The following is a 20863-nucleotide window of genomic DNA, read 5'->3' as shown; positions in this document are numbered from 1 at the left end:
CTGGCCATAATTGCATAAAGATCTCAATATTATGACAATGTTGTATTTGTATTGTATATGTGTGGTGCAGCCAGCCATTCTGTCAATATGTTCAAACTTGGTGGAAAAGCTATACTTCTCTGCCTGCCTATTCTTTTCTGTTTGTCACCTCCAGAATTGATCTAGCAATAATCGAACAGGCAAAATGTGACCTACAGATACTTTAGGGAATAGTGTTGCATACTACTCTGGTATTTAATAAGCCCCACATCTTGCAAAGTTGTAGGTAAAGATGATTCCTGAAATAATAATTTAAAATATAATATTATAGTGGCTTTAAATTACCTCCTATAAATAGAAATAATTCCTGTTATTAATTCATGTTGCCCACTGAACACCACATGGAGTTTGTAAAGATAGGCAAGTTGATCTGGAGGTATGTGTTACATGGAGTTTAATTAAAATTGCTGCTCTGTCAGTGAAGAACATATAATTCAATAAACTTGTTCATTTTGCTAATTCATGAGCATTCCCACTTCATGAAGCATACCGCTCATGAGCATACCATTTTAGGGTAACCCCAGGTTATTTGTAAATCACACCTCAAATTATTTTTACCTCTTGCTTTTTGGTGATTTTAATATAATATTGTTGTTGTTGTTGTTGTTCAGTCATTCAGTCGTGTCCGACTCTTCGTGACCCCATGGACCATAGCACGCCAGGCCTTCCTGTCCTGCGCTCTCTCCCGGAGCGTGCTCAAGTTCATATTCATTGCATCGGTGATGCTATCTAGCCATCTCATCCTCTGCCGTCCCCTTCTCCTTTTGCCTTCAGTCTTTCCCAGCATCAGGGTCTTTTCCAGAGAGTTTTCTCTTCGCATTAGGTGGCCAAAATATTTGAGCTTCAGCTTCAGTATCTGTCCTTCCAATGAGCACTCAGGGTTGATTTCCTTTAGGATGGACTGATTTGACCTCCTTGCAGTCCAGGGGACTCGTAAGAGTCTTCTCCAGCACCACACTTCGAAAGCATCAATTCTTCGGCGCTCAGCCTTCCTTATAGTCCAGCTCTCACAGCCATACATTACTACTGGGAAAACCATAGCTTTGATTAGACGGACCTTTGTCGGCAAGGTGATGTCTCTGCTTCTTACTATGCTGTCTAGGTTTGCCATAGCTTTCCTCCCAAGGAGCAAGCGTCTTTTAATTTCATGGCTACAGTCACCGTCTGCGGTGATCTTGGAGCCCAAGAAAGTAAAATCTGTCACTGCTTCCATTTCTTCCCCTTCTATATGCCAGGAAGTGATGGGGCCAGATGCCATGATCTTCGTTTTTTTAATGTTGAGTTTCAAACCAGCTTTTGCACTCTCCTCTTTCACCCTCAACAAGAGGCTCTTGAGATCCTCTTCGCTTTCTGCCATTAGGGTGGTATCGTCTGCATATCGGAGGTTGTTGATAATTCTCCCGGCAATCTTAATTCCGACCTCTGATTCATCCAACCCGGCATTTCTCATGATGTACTCTGCATATAAGTTAAATAAGCAGGGTGACAATATGCAGCCTTGTCGTACTCCTTTCCCAATTTTGAAGCAATCGTTTGTTCCATGTCTGGTTCTTACTGTTGCTTCTTGACCCTCGTACAGGTTTCTCAGGAGACAGGTAAGGTGGTCTGGTACTCCCATCACTTTAAGAATTTGCCACAGTTTGTTGTGATCCACACAGTATGATAGACAAACATACAAATGGATGTGTCTGCCACATCCCAGTGTGCATTGGAGTGTCTTTATTCATATGGATTGCCACAGGTTAAATATGATTTTTTAAATCCCAAATGTTTCTTGAATTGGCAATTCTGAATAGAGTGTTTTTACCTCTTGGGCAGTAGGAATCAGTCTCAAAATAGAAGGGTCTTTAAAGGCTAGTAGCATGCAATGTCCCTTCCTACCAAGTCCCATTTTGTTCTTCCTCTGATCAAAGAATACACAGGCTCAAGGTTAAACAAGGTTAACCCATCTGTCCGTCGATCCATCCATCCATCCATCCATCCAGAGACTAGAGATTAGGGTCTATGGTATAGACTCTATGCTGCCCCATCTGAGTCAAGCACTGATTAATCTAGGGTAGGAAAATACATTTATGTTCAGGTATATTTTTCACAACAAATATCTTCTTTGGTTCTGCCTGGCACTGAAAATTAGTATACCAGATTGCAACTGCATATTGGAGGTAGTCTAATGATCCACATGGCGATATTAGGGAAACCTATAGAACCCAGCTTGTATGTTAATATAGCAAGCGCATTGCAACCCTGACTTTGTTCTCTCTAAACTCACAGGGATCGCTTAGATTGTACCAAATGCCTGCAGCATCCTTGGCTGCAAAAAGACACCAAAAACATGGAAGCCAAAAAACTGTCCAAAGATAGGATGAAAAAGTACATGGCTAGAAGAAAATGGCAGGTAATGTAGTAGATAGGAACATGTGCTGCAGATCCCCCATTGTCTTCCATTTCTGAAGTTCATGTTGGGGGGGGGGGGACGGTAGGCGAATAGAAGGCCCTTTGGTTGTGAAGAGCATGCATCTTTTGCAAAAGCTGTTGCAGGATATGGGAGGAAGGCCCTGAGTTGTTTTGTTCCTATCCCGTGTCCTGCAAAGAACATAAATGTAGACTGAATTAAAGCAGATGAATAAACATGTTGGTTTTGCTTCAAATGTGCATCCTGTGCAGAACCTGGGAACAAGGTCTCCTGAGTTAATAGTGGAGATACTGTGGGAGATTTTTCTCTGGGCCATCTTTGGCAAATTATTTATTTATTTATTTCATTTCTATACCGCCCAATAGCCGAAGCTCTCTTAAATTAAGAAGACTGAATAATTTTCAATACTTTCATCTAAGATACCAGCAAGAAGGCAGGGAACAGGGGGGTGAGGGAAGAGAGAACCAATTATTATGCCATTCTGAAATGTGGATGAAATGTTTTTCCATGATTTTTGCTGGTATTCCATATCTGTCCATCTTTGCCCACTTTCATTGTCTTCCTCTGTTCTTGCTTCTTAAATGGAAACTCTAAAATGTCCAGCTGCTTAAAAAATCTGGCAATGTGACAATGCTGGCTGCCCAAGAGTGCCGTTGTGGAAATCCTCACTGGGAATCTGTGTCCCTCCATTTAAATTTCCACATATTCTGGACTTGCTTTTCTGGCAGTGAATGGGCTGGAACAATTGTATGGCTTCAAAATTAGTTCATTTCTTAGCTTATAAATATTTTGGGGATGATGAATAATAAGAATGGATTCATAAACATTTCTGTATTCCATTGCAGAAAACAGGGAATGCTGTCCGAGCCATAGGAAGACTATCTTCTATGGCAATGATTTCTGGCCTGAGTGGGAGGAAATCCTCTTCAAGCTCACCGACCAGTCCTGTTAATGCAGAAAAGACAGAAGCTGAAGGTATGAGAATTTTGATATAGTCTGAAAATAATATAGTGCACTACAGGGGTGGGCAAACTCAGGCCTGTGGTCCCAGTCTGGCCCTCTGGGATTCCCCAGATGGCCACACTCCTAACCACTGATCATTTGGTGGTTTCCCAGCTTTTCTCAATTTTTCCCAATTCTTCTTCGTGGTCTCTGTGCATCACACATATGGGGCTCTGCACCTGTGCTGAGCCTCTTTGGGAAACTTCTAAAGCTGAAGAACGATTTGGTGGGAACCCTTCCCCACCATCCACTGTGCATGTCCCAGCAGAGTCCCGCCCATTCCCTCAGTTCTCTTTCAGCTGTCTAGCAGTAGCCTCTTTGGAGATTCCTCTGTGTGTAGAGAACTTTTTGTCAGTGTTTTTATACTGGTGCTGAGGTCTTTGTTAGCTGTATTCTCTGTTTTTTGTTATTTCTAGTTGTCTTCATACCTTTTTGTCATTAAAAAAAACAAACTTCATCTGTTAGTTCGTCTTTTTGTCATTTGCTGCAGCTAGTCTTCTTATGGCCACAAAGGCCCCATTCCTTAAATGTGTGGGAATAAGTTGCCCCTCACTGCCTTTACCTTTTTTGCTTGGGTGAGGGCCATTTACCCAATGCCTGTTCTCTGTGCCAGTCATTCACTAAACAGGCATGGAAGAATAGATCCGACAGGCTCAAAGCAGAGCTGTGGAGGAGAGCTTTGTTGGCTACAGATCCAAAAAACTTGGCCGACTCTCGTGTAATGGACAAGAAAGGGGCTGCTGTGTCTTTGTCAAAGCCGCCATCTCCTCGTCCTTCAAGGTCCACTGAGCAGGTCAACCCTCAGACTCCGGGGTGCTCTTTAGCACTCTTGGTAGCGAGAAAGATTTTAAAAAAGGCTAAGGTTCCAAAGTTGGGATCTGACAGCCTCAAGAAGCAAAAGAAAAAGAAGGTTGGTGATAAACCTTCAAAATCAAAGATTCCAATATCTCCTCCTCTACTGGATTCACCTATCCATGAACTTTCGTTGGCGCCTACTGCTCCTGTGATTGAGCCTATTTCTACAGTGTCGGAAGGTGAAATCTCAGGGTTGTCCCTTCCGCAGCTCGTTTCTCGGGACTGAGAAACTTCTCCATCAGGAGATCACCAGTTGTCTTCTTCAGTGAGACATGAGGTTCCTTGAGATCAACTGCCGTCCCCTCCTCGGGACTGACAGCATTGTTTCCATCCTTCTGAAGCATTCAGGTCTCCTTATGGTGATCAGTGTTATGCCTCTAAATATAGGGAGAGGTCCAGATCTCCTCATGGCAATTGGGACAGAAGTTCCAAATGGTCTTATCCACTGCCAAAACATTACTCCTTTCAGGACTGGCATTATACTTGGGATTGAGAATATTATTATGATTGAATCAGGCACCTTGGAGCAACCTTGCCTTGGTACCATCCTCGGCCGTTGGCAACTATCTCTCATCCTCCTGCAAGAGATGAGTTTGTTTCACCCCTGCCTGTACCTCCTCGGTCCTCATCCTTGGTATGAAGCCAGTCAGCAGTGGCCAAGCTGACACAGTGGCCTCTTTCGCCCGTAGTGCAACCGGTCCTTCCTCTGGTCCCGGCTCCTTGACCAGCTTCGCATCATGATTCGGCTGATGGATTACCAGTCCAATTCTTCCTCATACTGTTCCGTTCCACCTTCTGATCTCTCTCCAGATGATGTAGCAGGACTCCAGGAGGGAGTTTCTCCTTTAATTTTGCTGGACAAGTCAGCAGAATGGCCCATTCATTGGGTATTGAAGTACAGCAACTGAAGCAGCATATTCAGGACCGTGTTTTTGACACAGTCCATACTGAATCATCAAAACCAGTAGTGATCCCCTTCCTCCCAGCCCACCTCCAAACAGTGCAGCAATCAAGGAAGGCCCCATCATCGATGGCACCAACATCTAAGCGTCTCGAGCCCCTCTACCGCATGCAAGAAAAGGATGTTGCATTTTTATATTTGCATCCATGTCCAAATTCCATCATTGTAGAGTCGGCGCAAGGATGGTCACACAAGGTTCATGCTTCCCCATTGATGAGGAGGGTAGAAGACTGGATCTTTTGGGGAGGCAAAAGTATTCTTCTGTTGCTTTTGGTCTCCATGTGGCAAATTGTCAGGCCATGATGTCCAGATACCAACTGTTCCTATGGGAGAAAATGAACTCTCTTTGTGCTTATAGTTGCATGGTTTGGATGTAAAAAGGGCATTGACTATTTATAAGTCAAGGACAGAATCTTTCCATAAGATGCAACAACTTTTTGTTACGGTGTTCCCAGGAAAGGTCTCCCTGTTTCTTCTCAACGACTAGCTTCATGGATTGTGCAAACTATTGGTTTAGCCTATGACTTGTCAGGCTTGGAGCGTCCATCTCATGTTCAGGCGCATTCCACGTGTGGGGTCACTACTTCTACAGCCTTCAACAAAGGTGTGCCACTGTTGGACTTATGTAAGGCAGCAACGTGGTCAAAACCCTCAACGTTTGTAAAACATTACAAACTGGATGTCAAGGCATGTTCTCATTGTGCTTTTGGGCGAGCTGTGCTGTCATCGCTTTTGTCGTGAGACACCAACCTGCCACCGGTAAGGGAGCTTGTTAATCACCCATATGTGTGATGCACAGAGACCATGAAGAAGAAATGCAGGTTGCTTACCTGTAACTGTAGTTCCTTGAGTGGTCATCTGTGCATTCACACAACCCACCCACCGTCCCCACTTTGGTGTCAATGTCGAATTCATTGTTGGTACCAAGGTGTGATTTTCCCTCAGATTCGAGGCCACGCTAGGCGGCCTCAAGGAACTGAGGGAACAGGCAGGAATCTGCTGGGACATGCGTAGTGGATTGTGGGGGAGGGTTCCCTGCCAAAACATTCCTCAGCTTTAGAAGTTTCCCAAATGAGGCTCAGAGCAGGCGCAGAGCCCCATAGGTGTGAATGCACAGATAACCACTCTAAGAACTACAGTTACAGGTAAGCAACCTGCATTTCCAAGGTTGAAATGCCTCTCCTAAGGCATTGTTACTGGAAATAAGAGATTTAAGCTACAATATGCTGGTATTTCTTGTATTTTTGGCCCCACTCCTTTTGCCCTGCCCACCACTGGAATGTGACCCCCAAGAGCTTCTTTGAAATTGAATTTGGCTCTTGGGCTGAAAGAGGTTCCCCACCCATGGTGTACCACTGTGTCTTTGTGCCACTGTAAAATAGCCCAGCTGTTAAAACTACCATGAAAAGAAGAACACGAAGCAGACTTCCATAGCTTCTACAGTGTTACTGGACATACAGGAAGATTTTGACCATCATTAGGCTATGAGAACATGCAAACAATCTTTGGCAAAGTAATTCTCCTGTAAGATTAACGTAACTTTGTTTACTTCCTCTAGATGATGCTGCCAGTGCTCTCCTGGAAGCAGTTGATGAAGAAAGAGCCCATGTCAAGCCATATTTCTCTAAAACAATTCAAGATATAGAAGTTGTGGAAGGCAGTGCTGCTAGATTTGACTGCAAAATTGAAGGTACTCCAGAAATTTGGGGGGCACTTTTTCAGCTATTCACACACTATCTTTCTATGTTGCTTCTACAGTATTTTTCACCTTCTAGTGACTTATATCTTATCAGCCTACTAGCTGCTTCATTTTTATCTTCTTGAAACAATATTTTTGATGAGCCACTAGGAAGAATTCCATTTTAGTAGATAATTTTACCCAAGTTACCAGGGACAGAGGAATCTGGGTATGTGTTCGAGGGAGTTTCTCTGACTTTCAGTTGAGCGTTTAGCTTGAGAAAGCTGCCATGAAAAAGAGGGCATGATGCATCACAGGACAACCTGAGCTTGCTTTGCACATTGCATACTGTTCGGGGACCAACAGGACCTCTAGCCCCACAAATGTGTGGATTTATTGATATTAGATCTGTCGAGTAAGCATAATGCTACCCCAAAGACATACCTTTTACAGCTTAATTCTATACATGTCTACTCAGAAGTAAGTCCCATTGAGTTCAGTCAAGCTTACTCCAAGATAAATGGGTGTAAGATTGCAGCCATAGTCTCTCTTAAGGCCATATACATGTCCCATAGTTCAGAATCATATTAATGAAAGTATCCAATATAGTTCTGTCATTAAAAACTATTCAATACAGGGAACCATTAAATACCTTCATTTCTTGTTTATCTCCAGTTGCTTCAAATTGTAAATGATATAAAAACAAGTTACAGTAAATACGTATTTAAAACAGCTGAACTTTTAAAGGGTTTGAATGCATAAATTTAATGTGCCAAGTGCAGAGGCATATGTATAGCGCCAAGTTGCTCCATGTGTAAGGCTGGCTCTACCTGTTAGTTTGAGTTCAGCTGAAATCGTATATATGCTTAAAATTAAAGACATGCATAAAGAATGATTCACATGGCAGATGCGCTTACTGAATGTACACCAGTGTCTCGAAGTGAACTATGCAGAATGTGAGGATATGAGTGATGCTAAAAAGGGGTAGGGATCTGTTGGCCCATGGCTTGGATGCAGCCCCCCCCCCAGCTGTGTATCCCCCCTCCTGCAGTAGGTAGTGCAAGGTTGGGGAGGGGTTTGCAGTTGGGGAGGGAAGTGTTAACTCTCCCCTCCCTGCATGCTGGGTCTCCAACCCTGAAAATCAAGCCCCACTGCACAGCAATCATGCTTAAAGATAGGCTTTCCATTGGGTCCAACAGGAAGCTTTTTCAACCCTAACTGCTGTGTGCGCACGTGGGGTGGTGGTGGTAGTGTCTTCATGGGTATGTGTATGGGGGAGTGTGTGGCTTTTGGTCCCTGCCCAGTGCTGGCATGCAGCATCTGGAAGGTTACCATCAGGGTGCAGCCCTTAGGGTGAAATGAATTTCCCAGTGCCCTGCCCCGCCCCACTAAAGACATGAAGACAAGAATGGGCCTGTATTAGATAAATGTGACTGTCACTTTGACATGTATTGATTATAATTATATTCACAGACACACACAGACCACTTCTCATTTTACAATGTTTTCCATAGCAAACGCAGATGAACATATTCACTCCTTATAGTGGATCAAAACGGACTAAAAAGGTTTCAGTGGCTTGACTTGTTGCACCTGCTCTTCTTCCCCCTTCTCTCAGGTTACCCTGACCCAGAGGTTATTTGGTACAAAGATGACCAATCTATCAAGGAGTCCCGGCATTTTCAGATAGAGTATGATGAAGATGGCAACTGCTCATTGACTATTTCTGACGTTTGTGGGGATGATGATGCCAAATACACCTGCAAGGCAGTTAACTGTCTTGGAGAAGTAACCTGCACTGCAGAACTCATTGTGGAAACAATGGGGAAAGAAGGGGAGGAGGAGGAGGAGGAGGAAGAAGAAGAATGAAATAAAACTGAATGGAAGAGAGATTTGAAAACCACCCAGTTAAAGACTTTTTAAAAGGCTCATGCAGTGTGACATTAGGTCATGGGCTTCTTGGTTTGTTTCAACAGCACAATGAGCTGACACCTGCTTGTTTTATTTATGGGCATTAACTTGAATTAGCAAGCACTTTGGGTGGCTGTTGTGCTTGGATTTAGTTTAAGTTAAAGCATCAATTGCATAGCCCAAACAATGAATGTGAACACACCATATGAAGCTAATCTGCAGTTCTAATGGTTGACAATTTATTTGTTGAACTTACTGATCAGGAGAAGGTGCTGGACAATTGCACTAATTGTTCCATCAACCAGTACAGCAACAGTGAAGAACTTGGAGTATTCATGTTCCAGCCTCCTAAACACACCTGCATGTTATGCAAGCCCCATTGATGTTCCAAGACATGAGTGGAACTTGAATGAATTCAAGTGTGTTTTGAGAATGTGGGGCACAATCTAGCAGTAAGTTTACCTGCAAAGGGCCCACTGAAAGGATGGGAGCTGCGCAAAAGAACTTCCTGGTGGATTGTGTCCTTGGACTCTAATTGACTTCTCTTGTCAAGCATATATGCAAGACACATAAACTTGCCATCATCCCATAGCATGTTTGCAACATATTTATAAGTAAAGACTTCCCCCACACACAGCATTTCAATTTTCATATTGAAAGCATTCTGTGTCTTTATTAGTTTTCCGTCTGAACATTGTAATTTTAAATCAGAATACCTAAATTTAAGCTGATAAGAGTTATCACTTGAATAAAGCAAACTAATTTAACTTAAATCTTTGTGGATCACAACCTAAATGTAGTTGCCCTGCTCTGAAAATTAAAGGCACATTTTCTCACTAATTTGTGGTTGCCATAAGGTGAGCAGTGGGTCTTCGCTTTCTCAATTGAAAATGTTTCTCCATAAGTGCCAATCCTTATAACCATGTTAGCAACAGCAGGAAAAACCCAGCTTTTCTCAGTCGTCAACTGATCCAGCTGGCACACCCAGGATTTGACACACTACCACAAACTATCCAAACTATTGTTAGAACTGATGAGGTAAAAGATGATTCCTTGCACATATCAGTGGTTTCTGTCGGCCTCCATAATAAGCAGATATTGTACTGACTGGCTTTTTCCCATAGCTGCTATGAACAGAAATAGTCATAAAAATTAGCCCTACATTTCTCATACTTGGTTGCAGATTCTTGCCTGGGCAACTAAGCTGAATACAGAAACCAAATTTTGCAACTGTGCTTGCCAGGCTAAAGTAAAATGTGATTGTTCTGAAATGTCTGCTGTTGCAAAACGTATATTGCCTAAAGCCATTGCCTGTGTGGGGCAACTCAGCTTGTAAACCTATTTGTTACTTTATTTGGCTGTTATAAAATTTATTCCGTTGATGATTAGCTGGAAACTGGGTAGCCAAGAAAAGGGAGCCTAGATTACAAGTTTCTCTACAAGTTCCAAGGAACCAACTCAGTATCTGTGAGGCTAATGCCTTAAAGTAAAAAATCAGCAGAATCAACAGTAAAAGATAATCTCTTCCCAAAACTAATTAACACATTCAGATTTATCCATGTTGCTTTTCTTTCACAATTAGTTGCAGTTCAGAAACTATGAAACGTTATACAAAATCAAGTAACAACACATGTCCACTCTTAGTGCATCATTCCAGTTGTGTGGTTTTACTCCACTTCATGTATAAAGTGCAAACGTTTTAAACGTAAGAGCTGAATTCTTTAAAGAACACATACAACAAAGCATACTTTAACTCCTCAAGGCAAAGGGGGGAAAGTAAGTGTACTTTAATACAGATGTATACGGTATCATCTTTAGATTGTTTGATTTTACCTAGTCTTATGTGTTCTATATTATTTGCTCGTCTACCTGTTTGAACGCAACAATTCAAAATTTCATATATGGGACTCACTCACAATTGCTGTGGGTTTTTATTACTGCTTTTGCTGTTTCTCACTAGGTTGAGGTTACCAGCATGTCTTCTTTTTAAATGGATATAGAACTTTTGTTATAGTAAAACACAGTAATTGCCAGTTTGCCACACATTCTTATAAGGAAAAGTTTGTAGTATTATTTAGTGCATACAAAGCATTTTCTCACATTTCCAATGTTAAGAAAAAATGGGGTGTATTTTTTTGTATACCTTCATTAAAAATATGCTAATGTTTTCTAGGTCTCTTAAATCATAAGAGCTGCAAGATATGGGAACACTACAGCTGTAGTTACTCACAATTTCCTTTACCAAATAAACAACTACCACAAAGCATGCTAGCACAAATTCCAGTTTGTTTAGTCCTATCCAGCAGCTTAGTTTCTTCTAGGGTGACTGCCGCTTTAGGTTACACCTCCCTAATGAGTCTTTCATCTTGAAAAAAGTTATTTCAAGTGTCTTTCAGGTAGCTCGTATGATATGAGCTACCTAAAACGCACTTGAAATGTTTTATGCCAGAAGAAATGTTCAGTTACCGTTTGTGTTTCTGCTTTACTTTAGTGGGGTTACTTTACTACAATAAACTATTCAACCAGCAAATCTCTTTAGCTCATATAGTAGTGACAGCACACTAGACCTCACATGGCCCTGGGAGCAGTAGACTCAATTATCCAAGACCTGCAGCCAGAAATGTGGTGGAGTGGCAAAAGGATACAATGCTCAGAGGTTGTGCTATCTAAATCCAAATTGACTAATACATTTCAAAGCGATTTAAATAATTTAATTAAGTAAAACATAATTTTGGTAAGAGCTTATATGCATTCTCCTAACAATTTGCTGATAAGCTAAGAAATACCTACTCAGCCTCCCAAGAAAATGGCCAACTGGAGTAAAATGACTGCATGCTGTAACTGACAAGGAAGTCAAGTACAGAAATCCTGTCCCCTTCTTTTTCCTCTATTGCAGGAGTGGCAAAGCTTTTTCCTGCCACATTCCCTCCGGGATAAACTGTCAGGGAACACATGCTGGCAATGAGCAGGGTCTAAGCCAGGGGGGTGGGGGAAGAGCCAAAAGTTGATGGGCCACGCTGCTTGTTCTGTCTTTCTGCCCTCCTTCTCTCTTCCAGTGGGCTGCTCTCACTAAGTTTGCTCTTGGCAGAGAACTAAACTGATTGCTTGCAGAGGGCTTTGAAATTAGGCTGAGTGCTACAGGTTGCCCACTTCTGCTTTATTGGGTTAAGAGATGCAATGAGCAGTAATTAAACAAAAGTGGGGAGTAGGTGAACTTCTAATATAATGAGCAATTTGGTAAACGAATGCTTGTACGGTTTAATCTGTATCAGTATATGAGCCAGAGAAATGCTTTTTCTTTAAAAATGGAAGCTTAAAAATTAGAGGACCTGGAGAATCCTTGGGGGATCAAGCTCCCACAACTCTTCCCACCCTGGTAGCTTCAGTCACTGAGGAACCTGATGCTGATATCTATCAGCTTTGATTCTTCCCCCTACGCAGTTCAACAATCTAAGGGCTTCACAAGGCTCAGAAGCAACAGTTCATACACACTGGGTGGGATCTAGACTCAGTCATACTTCATATGGATTCACTAAAATCAATGGGAATTATGTTGGCCATGACTAACTTAAATCCATTTGATTTCAATGGGTCTCCTCCAAGTATAACTACACCTGGATCCAACCCATCATCAAGTGTGCGTGTGTACAAGCATATTTTCTACTGATACTTTCCTGATAATTCTCAAAATCCACTTTAGAGGCTTCAGGCAAAAGCAATGTTTCTTCACTGCTGGTGCCTGTACATAGTGCTTTTATACATACCACTCAATTTCAAAGGAAAGACGTCAGCTGAACAGTTTTCTTTCCTTCTGGAACAACCCAATTTCCACATTTCTTTTCTCCATATTCTCATTTAAGTTGGGCTTCAAAGTAGCCTTCCCACTTTTGGAGTGCTGGAACCTACAAAATGAGAAAGTGCAATTTTGTGATATAGGTGGACTCCTTCAAACTTCATTATCTATTATATTTATATTCCAGCCTTCCCCTGGGAAGCTCAGGTTAGCTTACTGGCAAGAAAGGTGTGAAATGTATGAGGCTTTTCACTACATGTACAGAAAGAGGGAAACAAACATTTCCTATTGTGTACGGAGTAAAGGAGCCTGGGAAATGGTGAAGCAAGCTCACAGCCAATAGTGGATGAGGCTGTGACATCATTTCTCAGTTATACAAATACACTTATACCAATGTTGCTTGCGTTAAGAATAAACAGGGAAAGTGCTGCCTTTTTAAGGTTTGAAGCAACATGCTGCTGGGGCAGGTGAATTCTGTAAGAGATTGCTCATTAAAATTTGTGTTTCTCACTGCAAAAAGCAGTCTTAAAGGGACTTGCACACACATACAGGCAGGGGCATTATTAAGAGAAGGCACCTGGGCACGTGCCCCAGATCTTTTGAGCTGTCCTAATTGCCATTTCTTTTTTACACTTTCCCATTGACTTGCATTGGAAAACAAAAACGGCCATAAGCTTTTTAGTTGTATGATAGATACATGGAATTTGGAAACCTGGCAGCCCCCATGGAGCTGATGGATCCTGCCAAATTCCAGGCAGTTAGGTCCAGTGACTTCTGTGCTAATTACAAGTAAAGTTCGCTTTTTTCAAGAAAATGTGTCAAAGCAAAGAGCTATATTTTTTTGTGCTTCTACATAAGTGCATGGAATTTGGGGGCCTGGCAGGCCCTGTGGCGCTGACAGACCCTACCAAATTTCAGACAGGTCCAGTGGCTTTTGCGCCAGCCATGCATAAAGTTTCCTTTTCTCAAAGTCTAAAACAAAAAGTAAAACCTGTCAAATCACCCAGAGGATTAGAGATCCTAATCAGGTGTTTAAGGTGACCATTAGGAGGTCACTATCCCTAATATCTGGTGTAGGATTTTTTTTTGAGGTGCAAAAAAACTCTCTCCCCCTACTTTTCTTTTCTGCTCTTACATGCCCACTGTTGGGAGCTTGCCTGCAATGAAATTCTGAAGAGAGAAGGAAGAAAGAGCTCCATGTGAAATATTGGTATTTCACACAACATCTGATTTTACTGCCCCAAACTGGAACCTTTCGATTTTGCAGAAGTTTAGTAGCTTCAGTACAGCAAAGGATCCAATCAGCCTCCACAAACTTCTTTCTCCCCCTCCACTTTAATTTCTTCAAAATAGCTGTAGGACTCAAATAATCCCAAAGGGAGGGTTAGGACTATGTGCCATTCCCCTCCCCTCCCCTGTTTTTTCTTTCTCTTCTTTATTCCACCCAGAGCATAACTTGGGGAAGTCTTAAAGAGAATTCTCTGCGGCAGGCAAGAGAAGTTCTGAACTGTATTTGACTTTATACAAACAGACAAGAGGGTTGGTTTTTCTGCTTCTCAAGTCTTTGAGAAGAGTGGGTTCACATGGTCACAGAGAAACAAATCTGGGGCTGCTTTGTTTGTCAGTTGCCATTATCCAGCAATAGGAAGGGCTGTAGCTCAGTGGTAGAGCAAATGCTTGGTATGCAGAAGGTCCCAGGTTCAATCCCCAGCATCTCCAGGTAGGGCTATGAAAGAATCCTGCCTGAAACTTTGCTGCTGCTGCCAATCAGTGTCAACAATACTGGGTTAGATGGACCCAGGGTCTGACTCAGTATAAGGCAGCTTCCTATGTTCTTATGAACAGAGAGCTTTAATTAAAAAAAAAATAGGAGTTTGTAGTTTGTTTTTTAAGTGGAGGGGAGATAAATATTGCTAATTTATGCAATCCTATGTATGCCTACTGAAGTCCCATTATGTTTAATGAGGCTTACCCTCAGGAAAGCGTGCATAGGATTCCAGCACTAGTTACTTTTGCAGGGAGGTTTGCACCTTGATGTTCTGCATGTTTACTCAGAAATGAGTGCTGAGTTGTGAGCATGGTACTGCAAGCTTAATACAGTGCCTACCCAATTCCAGCTAATGAACTGCCTACCCTTTCAGCTCAGTCCTATGCATGTTTTGTCATTTGGGGGTTTGGGTTTTGTTTTTGTTTTGCATGAACTCCAGCTTCAGTGGTGAGGGACAGGCACTTAGTACATGTTCAGAGTTTCTCCATAACTGAGCCCTAGTTTTGAAAACAGACTCATTGGCTGAATCCTGGTGAAGTCATGGCACAAATGAAGTTATGGGGAGGAAGATACATGAGAGCTTGTGCATAACAAGGAGGAGGTAGAGAGGAGTTGCACAAAACGAGACATCTGTTTTTATGAAGAGTTGCTGGAGGATGGTAGGATGAGGAGGGATGGTTGCATGGAGGGGAATAGAATTGTTAGGGGGAGAATGTAAGTGCTCAGTGGTGAAAGAAGAACATTCTGCACATGCTCAGAGGCACTCTATATTTAAGAACATAAGAGCCGTGCTGCATCAGACCAAGTGCTCCATCTAGTCCAGCATTCTGTTCACACAGTGGCCAACCAGATGCCCATAGGAAACCCACAAGCAGGACATGAGTGCAATAGCACGTTCCCACCCATGTTCCCCTGCTGCTAATACTGGTGAAATGTAAATAAATTCTAGTAATTCTAAATTAGAATGCATGTATATCTCTGAAGAAACTCTGCAGGTTTCTTGCCTGGGGGACACCTCTAATGACCTGTGCATTTTCATACAAATTTACTCAAAAACTATTGGGGAAGGGGTGAATGGAAGGGAAAGCAAATCACTCCCTCCCCCAAACTGGAGAACTCCCCTTCCACATGAACTGCTGCACCTATCCTTCTGAAACCTTGCTGGTTTCTTACTTAGGGACAACTGTAGGCTGTCTGTAATTTTCAGAACAATGGTCCACAAGGAACATAGGGAGATAAGTTTGTCTTCCTTTGGAGACCTCAAAATGTTGACAAGGCCACCCTTGCACAAAAACCCTTGTGGCTAGCATTCTGAAATGTGGCAGACATGATCTCCTATGATGGGGCAATGAATCCTCACATTTTTATCCAATTCTTCCAATGAATTAAAATCTTATTGGCAGTTCCCTTTAAAAGAAAATCAAAATATAAACCCTGCACCTATTTTTCTGACACTGGGCAGGTGTAATCCCCTTCTAGGGGGTTACTATGCCCAAAATTATCATCCAGTTCTGACCAAAAGAAAAAAGTTAATAGTTTTTTTCTCATTTCTCATGGTAGTCAACAGGAAGCATAAAGACTCATTTTTCTAAACTTTAACTCAGATTTGGTGCTGAGCTGAAGTGGTCCGACTACAAATTGGCCAGAGCAGAAGGATTTTTTCCAAAATGCTGAATCGGGGTCTGAGTTGAAGTGGGGTCGGGGGATCAGTGCACATTTATGTATGTATGTATGTAATCTATACACACACGCAAGCACACTGCATGCACACACCACACACACACATATTAGACGTGCACTTAGTGTGTGTGTGTGTGTGTGTGTATGTACATGCACATTTGTGTTATGGGCCTGTGCCCCGGATCTTTTAAGAACCAAGCAATGCCCCTGCATACAGGAAACCATAATATTACCGAAAAAAACAAAATCAATATAAACAATCAGCACAATAATAAAAACAAAACTATATAACAATCTAAAAACAATACTGTATGAAAAGTGTTCATCTACAGTACACGCAATTCCAACCCTAGCCTACAATAAACATCACAAGAGTAGCCCACAATTGGGCCATAACTAATGTCCAAATGGCTGGGAAAATAAATACATCTTTGCCTGGTGCCAAAAAGATGACAGTGTCACTGCCAGGCAAGCTTCCTTGGGGAGAGTGCTCCATAAAGACAGGGCTACTATCACAGAGAGAGAGACTGTTCCGGAACTCCCCCTGCCCGCCCGCCCCCAGCTTCTCTGGAAGGAGGCACACAAAGGAGGGCCTCTGAAGCCAACCTCAGGTAGGTTCATATGGGAGAGGTAGTCCTTGAGGTATGAGCAGTGGTGCAGCTAGGGACTGACCCAAGGCCAAGATTCAGGGCCCCGTAGCCCAGGGGTGCCCTGAATGACCACACAGCAGGAGGTACAGAGGCAAACTCCCGTTTTATTCCTGTAGTCATGATGGTGCTATGACTTAAGTTAGTTTAAAATGCAGAATTACATGCTCAGTGTTTTTCTGGTTTTAAATCAACGTTCTAACATATCAGGAATACAGAAGCAGTTTTAAAGACTGTTGGAGGGGGGGAGAGAAATGTTAGTTGTGTGGTTTTCAACTTAAGTAATACAACAAGGCAGTGATCCATGAAGGGGAAGTAATACACATGGCTATCTGAAGCTCTCTCCAGCCCCCCGTAAGACCATTGGGGCCAGGGTCTAAATTTTAAAGTTACGTAGCTGCACCAGTGCATATGATCTACCGATTCACGGGTCACCTCCAAACTAGACCGTGGCAATGTGTTTTACGCGGAGCTGCCTCTGAAGTCAGTTCGAACAGCCCGACTGGTGCAAAATGCGACCACCCAGATCCTGGTGCGGGCCAGGCAGTCAGAAAACTGATCTCCGAGTTTGCACCAACTTCTGGTTTAAATTCTAAGTGCGGCTCTTAACCTTCAATGCCCTGAACAGCTTGGGTGGGTTTGAAGGACCACTTTACCCGTATGTTCGTCACGTCTGTAAACTGCGATGGGGGAGTTTTGACAATCAGAAAGGTTTGCCGAAGTGGCCCGCCGCAGAGAACCATATGGTAGGGCTGGAAGGGGCCTACAAGGCCGTCGAGTACAACCCCGCACAAGCCTGACAAGTATATCTGTATGACGCGCCTGAGGGCTTAATATGCTGTGTTCTCGCCGTGCAGGTTTCCTATGAAATTCCTGCATGGACAGAAGCAGCAGCGGCCAAGGCCGTCTCAGCTTTTGCCTTTGGCAAGCAGCCCCGCGATAATGATGGCGATAAGGCGCTTGGCTCTACGAGGGACGCCAGCCGGCCAGCCAACCTCCCCCCGCCTCCGCCTCCTCCTCGGTCTCCTCAGCGAGGCGCGCCGCTTCACGAGAGGCAAGGCCTGCCCGGCCGCCCGCCCACTCGCTCGCCCGCTCTTTCGCTGGGACTCTTCTTCAGCGCCGCCTCTCGGGGTTGCCAGGGAGAAGGAGGCGGAGGCCTCGCTCGTCGAGAAGGCCGAGCTGGTGAAGAAGTGCCATGGCGGCTTCCAATACCAGCAGCAGCGCCAGCAGCCGCCGGGCCGATAATGGCTGTGAAGCCGGTGGGCAGCGGCAGCAGCAGCAGCAGCAGCAGCAGGCGGGCTCCCGGCGGCGGAAAGGCCCTGGCGCCTTAGCCACGGCCTATCTGGTCATTTACAACGTGGTCATGACAGCCGGGTGAGCGAGCGAGCGAGTGAGCGAGCGAGCACGGAGGGCGGGGGGATGCTAGTGACGGGGCTCCGCCTCAGGTAAGCGGGTAGGGGCGCTCACCTGCCTGGGTTCTTAACCCGGCCGGGCCTTTCTCTGTGTGAATAGACCCGGAGGACCTCCCGCTGCTGTCTTTTCTCCTTTCGCTTCCGTCTCTCCATTTATCACGTATAATGGCGGAGAAGCTTCCGCAAGCCTATTTCCCCTTCGCTCTGCCTGTTCGTGTCCCTCCATCATACAGGGTCGCTCCTTTTAGGTCCCGTTCAGAGTAAAGGGGAAGAAAAATGTTAGCCGATAAGCAGAAGCGTCTTCACTTTTCTGGCCCTTTCCCACCCTCTGGGTTGGAAACAGGCGACTGAGCGGAGGCGACCTTTGGCCTCTGATCTAGCAGAGCAGGTCTTCCGATATTCTTGGAATAGGACTTTCTTCCTCTGATTCCTTATTTTGACCGGGAGGCGTTTCTTTAAGAGCACTGCACACACTGCCTCTTTAAAAAATATTACTGTAATAATGTAATGTATGCATATGCCATACTAAAACGAATAGAATGCATTCCCCCCCCCCCCAAATGCACAGAATGCACAGAATATCCAGATGGTCAATTAAATCTAGTAATATGGGACATCACAAATCTCTGTGTTACTAATGTACATGCACTATGGAGCCAGGATTGGTCACTGCTCATTGCCGTATGTGGTAAATATGTATTTGCTATTATGTAATGTGTGCAGTGGGTCTGGATTGGTTTCTGAAATCTTATGTTCATCCCAGGACACTAAAGAGGACATAATTTGCAGCCACCTTTTAGAGTCTTATCTCTTTCTCTTGTTATCTAACCGCTACACACACATACACCAGCTACTGTAGCCAAGAGGGGCCTGGCAGATCACTGCAGATCTCGTATGAATGAACTATAGCGTGATGAATGTGGACATGTCTGTATGTGGTCTTTTCTGGTCTGATACCTCAACTCCTACTATTGACCTACTAGTCCTCAATGCACAGGATAAAAAGTGAGGGGTGGAGGACACAGAGTCTGCTGGTGGCATAAGTTGCACAGAGAAAGGATATGCAAAAGTCCATGCTTCTTTGGGAGAGTGGGAGTGGCAAAGGGAAAACTTGTTTATGAGCATGACTGTCCTCATATGTCACAATGTTTGATATCTGCACACTTAACTTTCTAAGGGATTTATCTTTGGTATCTTTACTGTATCTTTACTGTGGCCCAGTAACATAGTGAATTCCTTTTTGCAGGGTAGCAGCATATAATTATTGAATAACTGTTACTTACCTATGGACTCAGTAGAATGTGGATGAGTGACAAGGCTGTTAGCCTTAAGTTTCATGAATCTGGGGGTAGATTTCAATCCATGAAGAAAGTGTGGATGATGGCTCACTAAGCAATAATCTTTCCTAATCTTAGCACTTGCATTTAGAATTATAGAGGGATATTTGAAAAAAAATAATCTAAATATATCTTTACAGCAAGGAGATGATTTAAATATCAATTTCTAAGTAATCACCTTTTGTACTAAACGTTTCTTGCATGAACCAATACCCAGAAATGCTAATTTTCTTGCCGTTACCCCATATTTTACATTTCATACTTGTTTTGTTTTTATGTGTGTGCATACATATTTCAGAAAGCTGAACTGTACTGGAAGAAGGGTGGATGAAGAAATCAGACTTTGTCTCTGATAAAATCTCTTATTGCCTCACAGTGTGTTAGACTTGCTGTGGTTTGATATGCTCTCATGACTGCATTAAGTACATCGAAAAAGGTGTTGCAATTTGGAAACAATTGTTCCCTATTAGTGTATAGTGTGAAAGAGATAGTAGCAAGAGCTTTTAGCATTACCCTGAAAATCAGGGGTGGGGGGAAAGATAAAATTGTAATGATAAAAAAGATAATAGCGGGAATTCAGGCTTGGGTTTGTCAAATGCTTTTCTAAATAAATAAGTTTGTGGTTGTTGTCTTTAAATAATATTTGCATCAGTGTGTGGAGACATTTTATATCTGACAGTCTTCCATGGAATACAGTGAACTTTGACATTATCCTTGTGGGATATGATGAATTAAGAAAAGCCCTGATTAATCAGACAGACGGTCCATCTAGTCCAGCACTCTGTTTCTGTGGTTGCCAACCAGATACCTCTGGGAAGTGAACAAACAGGGCATGAGGTCTCTAGTCCCCCTGCCTGGTACTCAGTGGCATGCTGCCTTTAATCCTATATACTAATAGTGAACACATTCTCCTAGTGCTGATCCTTATGTAGCCAAAATGGCACCATCCATGCATCAGGCTTGGGAGAACCCCAAGATTTACAGAAGTACAAAAAAAAACCCTAGGGGAAAAAAAACTAAGGGGGCAAAAACCAGCAACTCCAAACAGCCCTCTGAGGACTAAGCATGCTCAGTGGCCACAGAATACTGAGTATTGTGGGTACAGAAAACTAAGGAGGGGAAGTGGGAATAGAACGGAGTATCCTGAAAGAAGGCATGGCTGGCTGGCACTCTGTACAGGAGCAATCAACACTGCAATGTTTTTTGCAGATCCTACTTGTTTTTTCTAATAGCAAACTTGTGTGGTTGAGTGCTGACAGTTCAGAAGCAAAACAGGACCACCCAAAATAAGGTGGTGGCTTCTGTATACTCAGAGGAACTTCCTAGGTATGCAGAGGTACATACAGTTATAAATTAAAAGAAAAGGC

At 43.3% G+C, this 20863-nt stretch overlaps 2 protein-coding genes and 1 long non-coding RNA gene across 8 annotated transcripts in view; 2 read left to right on the top strand and 1 right to left on the bottom strand.

Annotated features, from left to right (window-relative positions):
* MYLK (myosin light chain kinase) overlaps positions 1-11386 on the top strand; it is a 274020-nt gene extending 262634 nt beyond the window's left edge. For all 4 annotated transcript variants that reach the window (XM_084807373.1, XM_084807386.1, XM_084807368.1 and 1 more), the window contains 4 exons: positions 2311-2434; positions 3298-3427; positions 6829-6960; positions 8567-11386. In XM_084807373.1, coding sequence (XP_084663499.1) covers positions 2311-2434; positions 3298-3427; positions 6829-6960; positions 8567-8817 — 637 coding nt within the window. In that variant the 3' untranslated portion in view covers positions 8818-11386. The remainder of the gene's footprint in view (positions 1-2310; positions 2435-3297; positions 3428-6828; positions 6961-8566) is intronic.
* LOC146358304 (uncharacterized) lies at positions 418-18504 on the bottom strand. The gene is made up of 3 exons (XR_014784062.1): positions 18215-18504; positions 12624-12761; positions 418-3397 (listed from the first exon to the last, which is right to left on the bottom strand). It is a non-coding gene; the product is annotated as an uncharacterized LOC146358304 (long non-coding RNA).
* The window catches only part of HACD2 (3-hydroxyacyl-CoA dehydratase 2), a 27529-nt gene continuing 24580 nt past the window's right edge, over positions 17915-20863 (top strand). For 2 of the 3 annotated variants that reach the window (XM_084807450.1, XM_084807442.1), the window contains exon 1: positions 17915-18121. In XM_084807450.1, coding sequence (XP_084663576.1) covers positions 17943-18121 — 179 coding nt within the window. In that variant the 5' untranslated portion in view covers positions 17915-17942. The other variant, XM_084807457.1, reaches the window with a different exon arrangement.

The sequence above is a fragment of the Heloderma suspectum genome, chromosome 1, assembly GCF_057233095.1.
Source record: "Heloderma suspectum isolate Gila_16-S chromosome 1, 16-S_ref, whole genome shotgun sequence".
Lineage (NCBI taxonomy): Eukaryota > Metazoa > Chordata > Lepidosauria > Squamata > Helodermatidae > Heloderma > Heloderma suspectum.
This window is presented reverse-complemented; position numbering and strand designations above follow the sequence as displayed.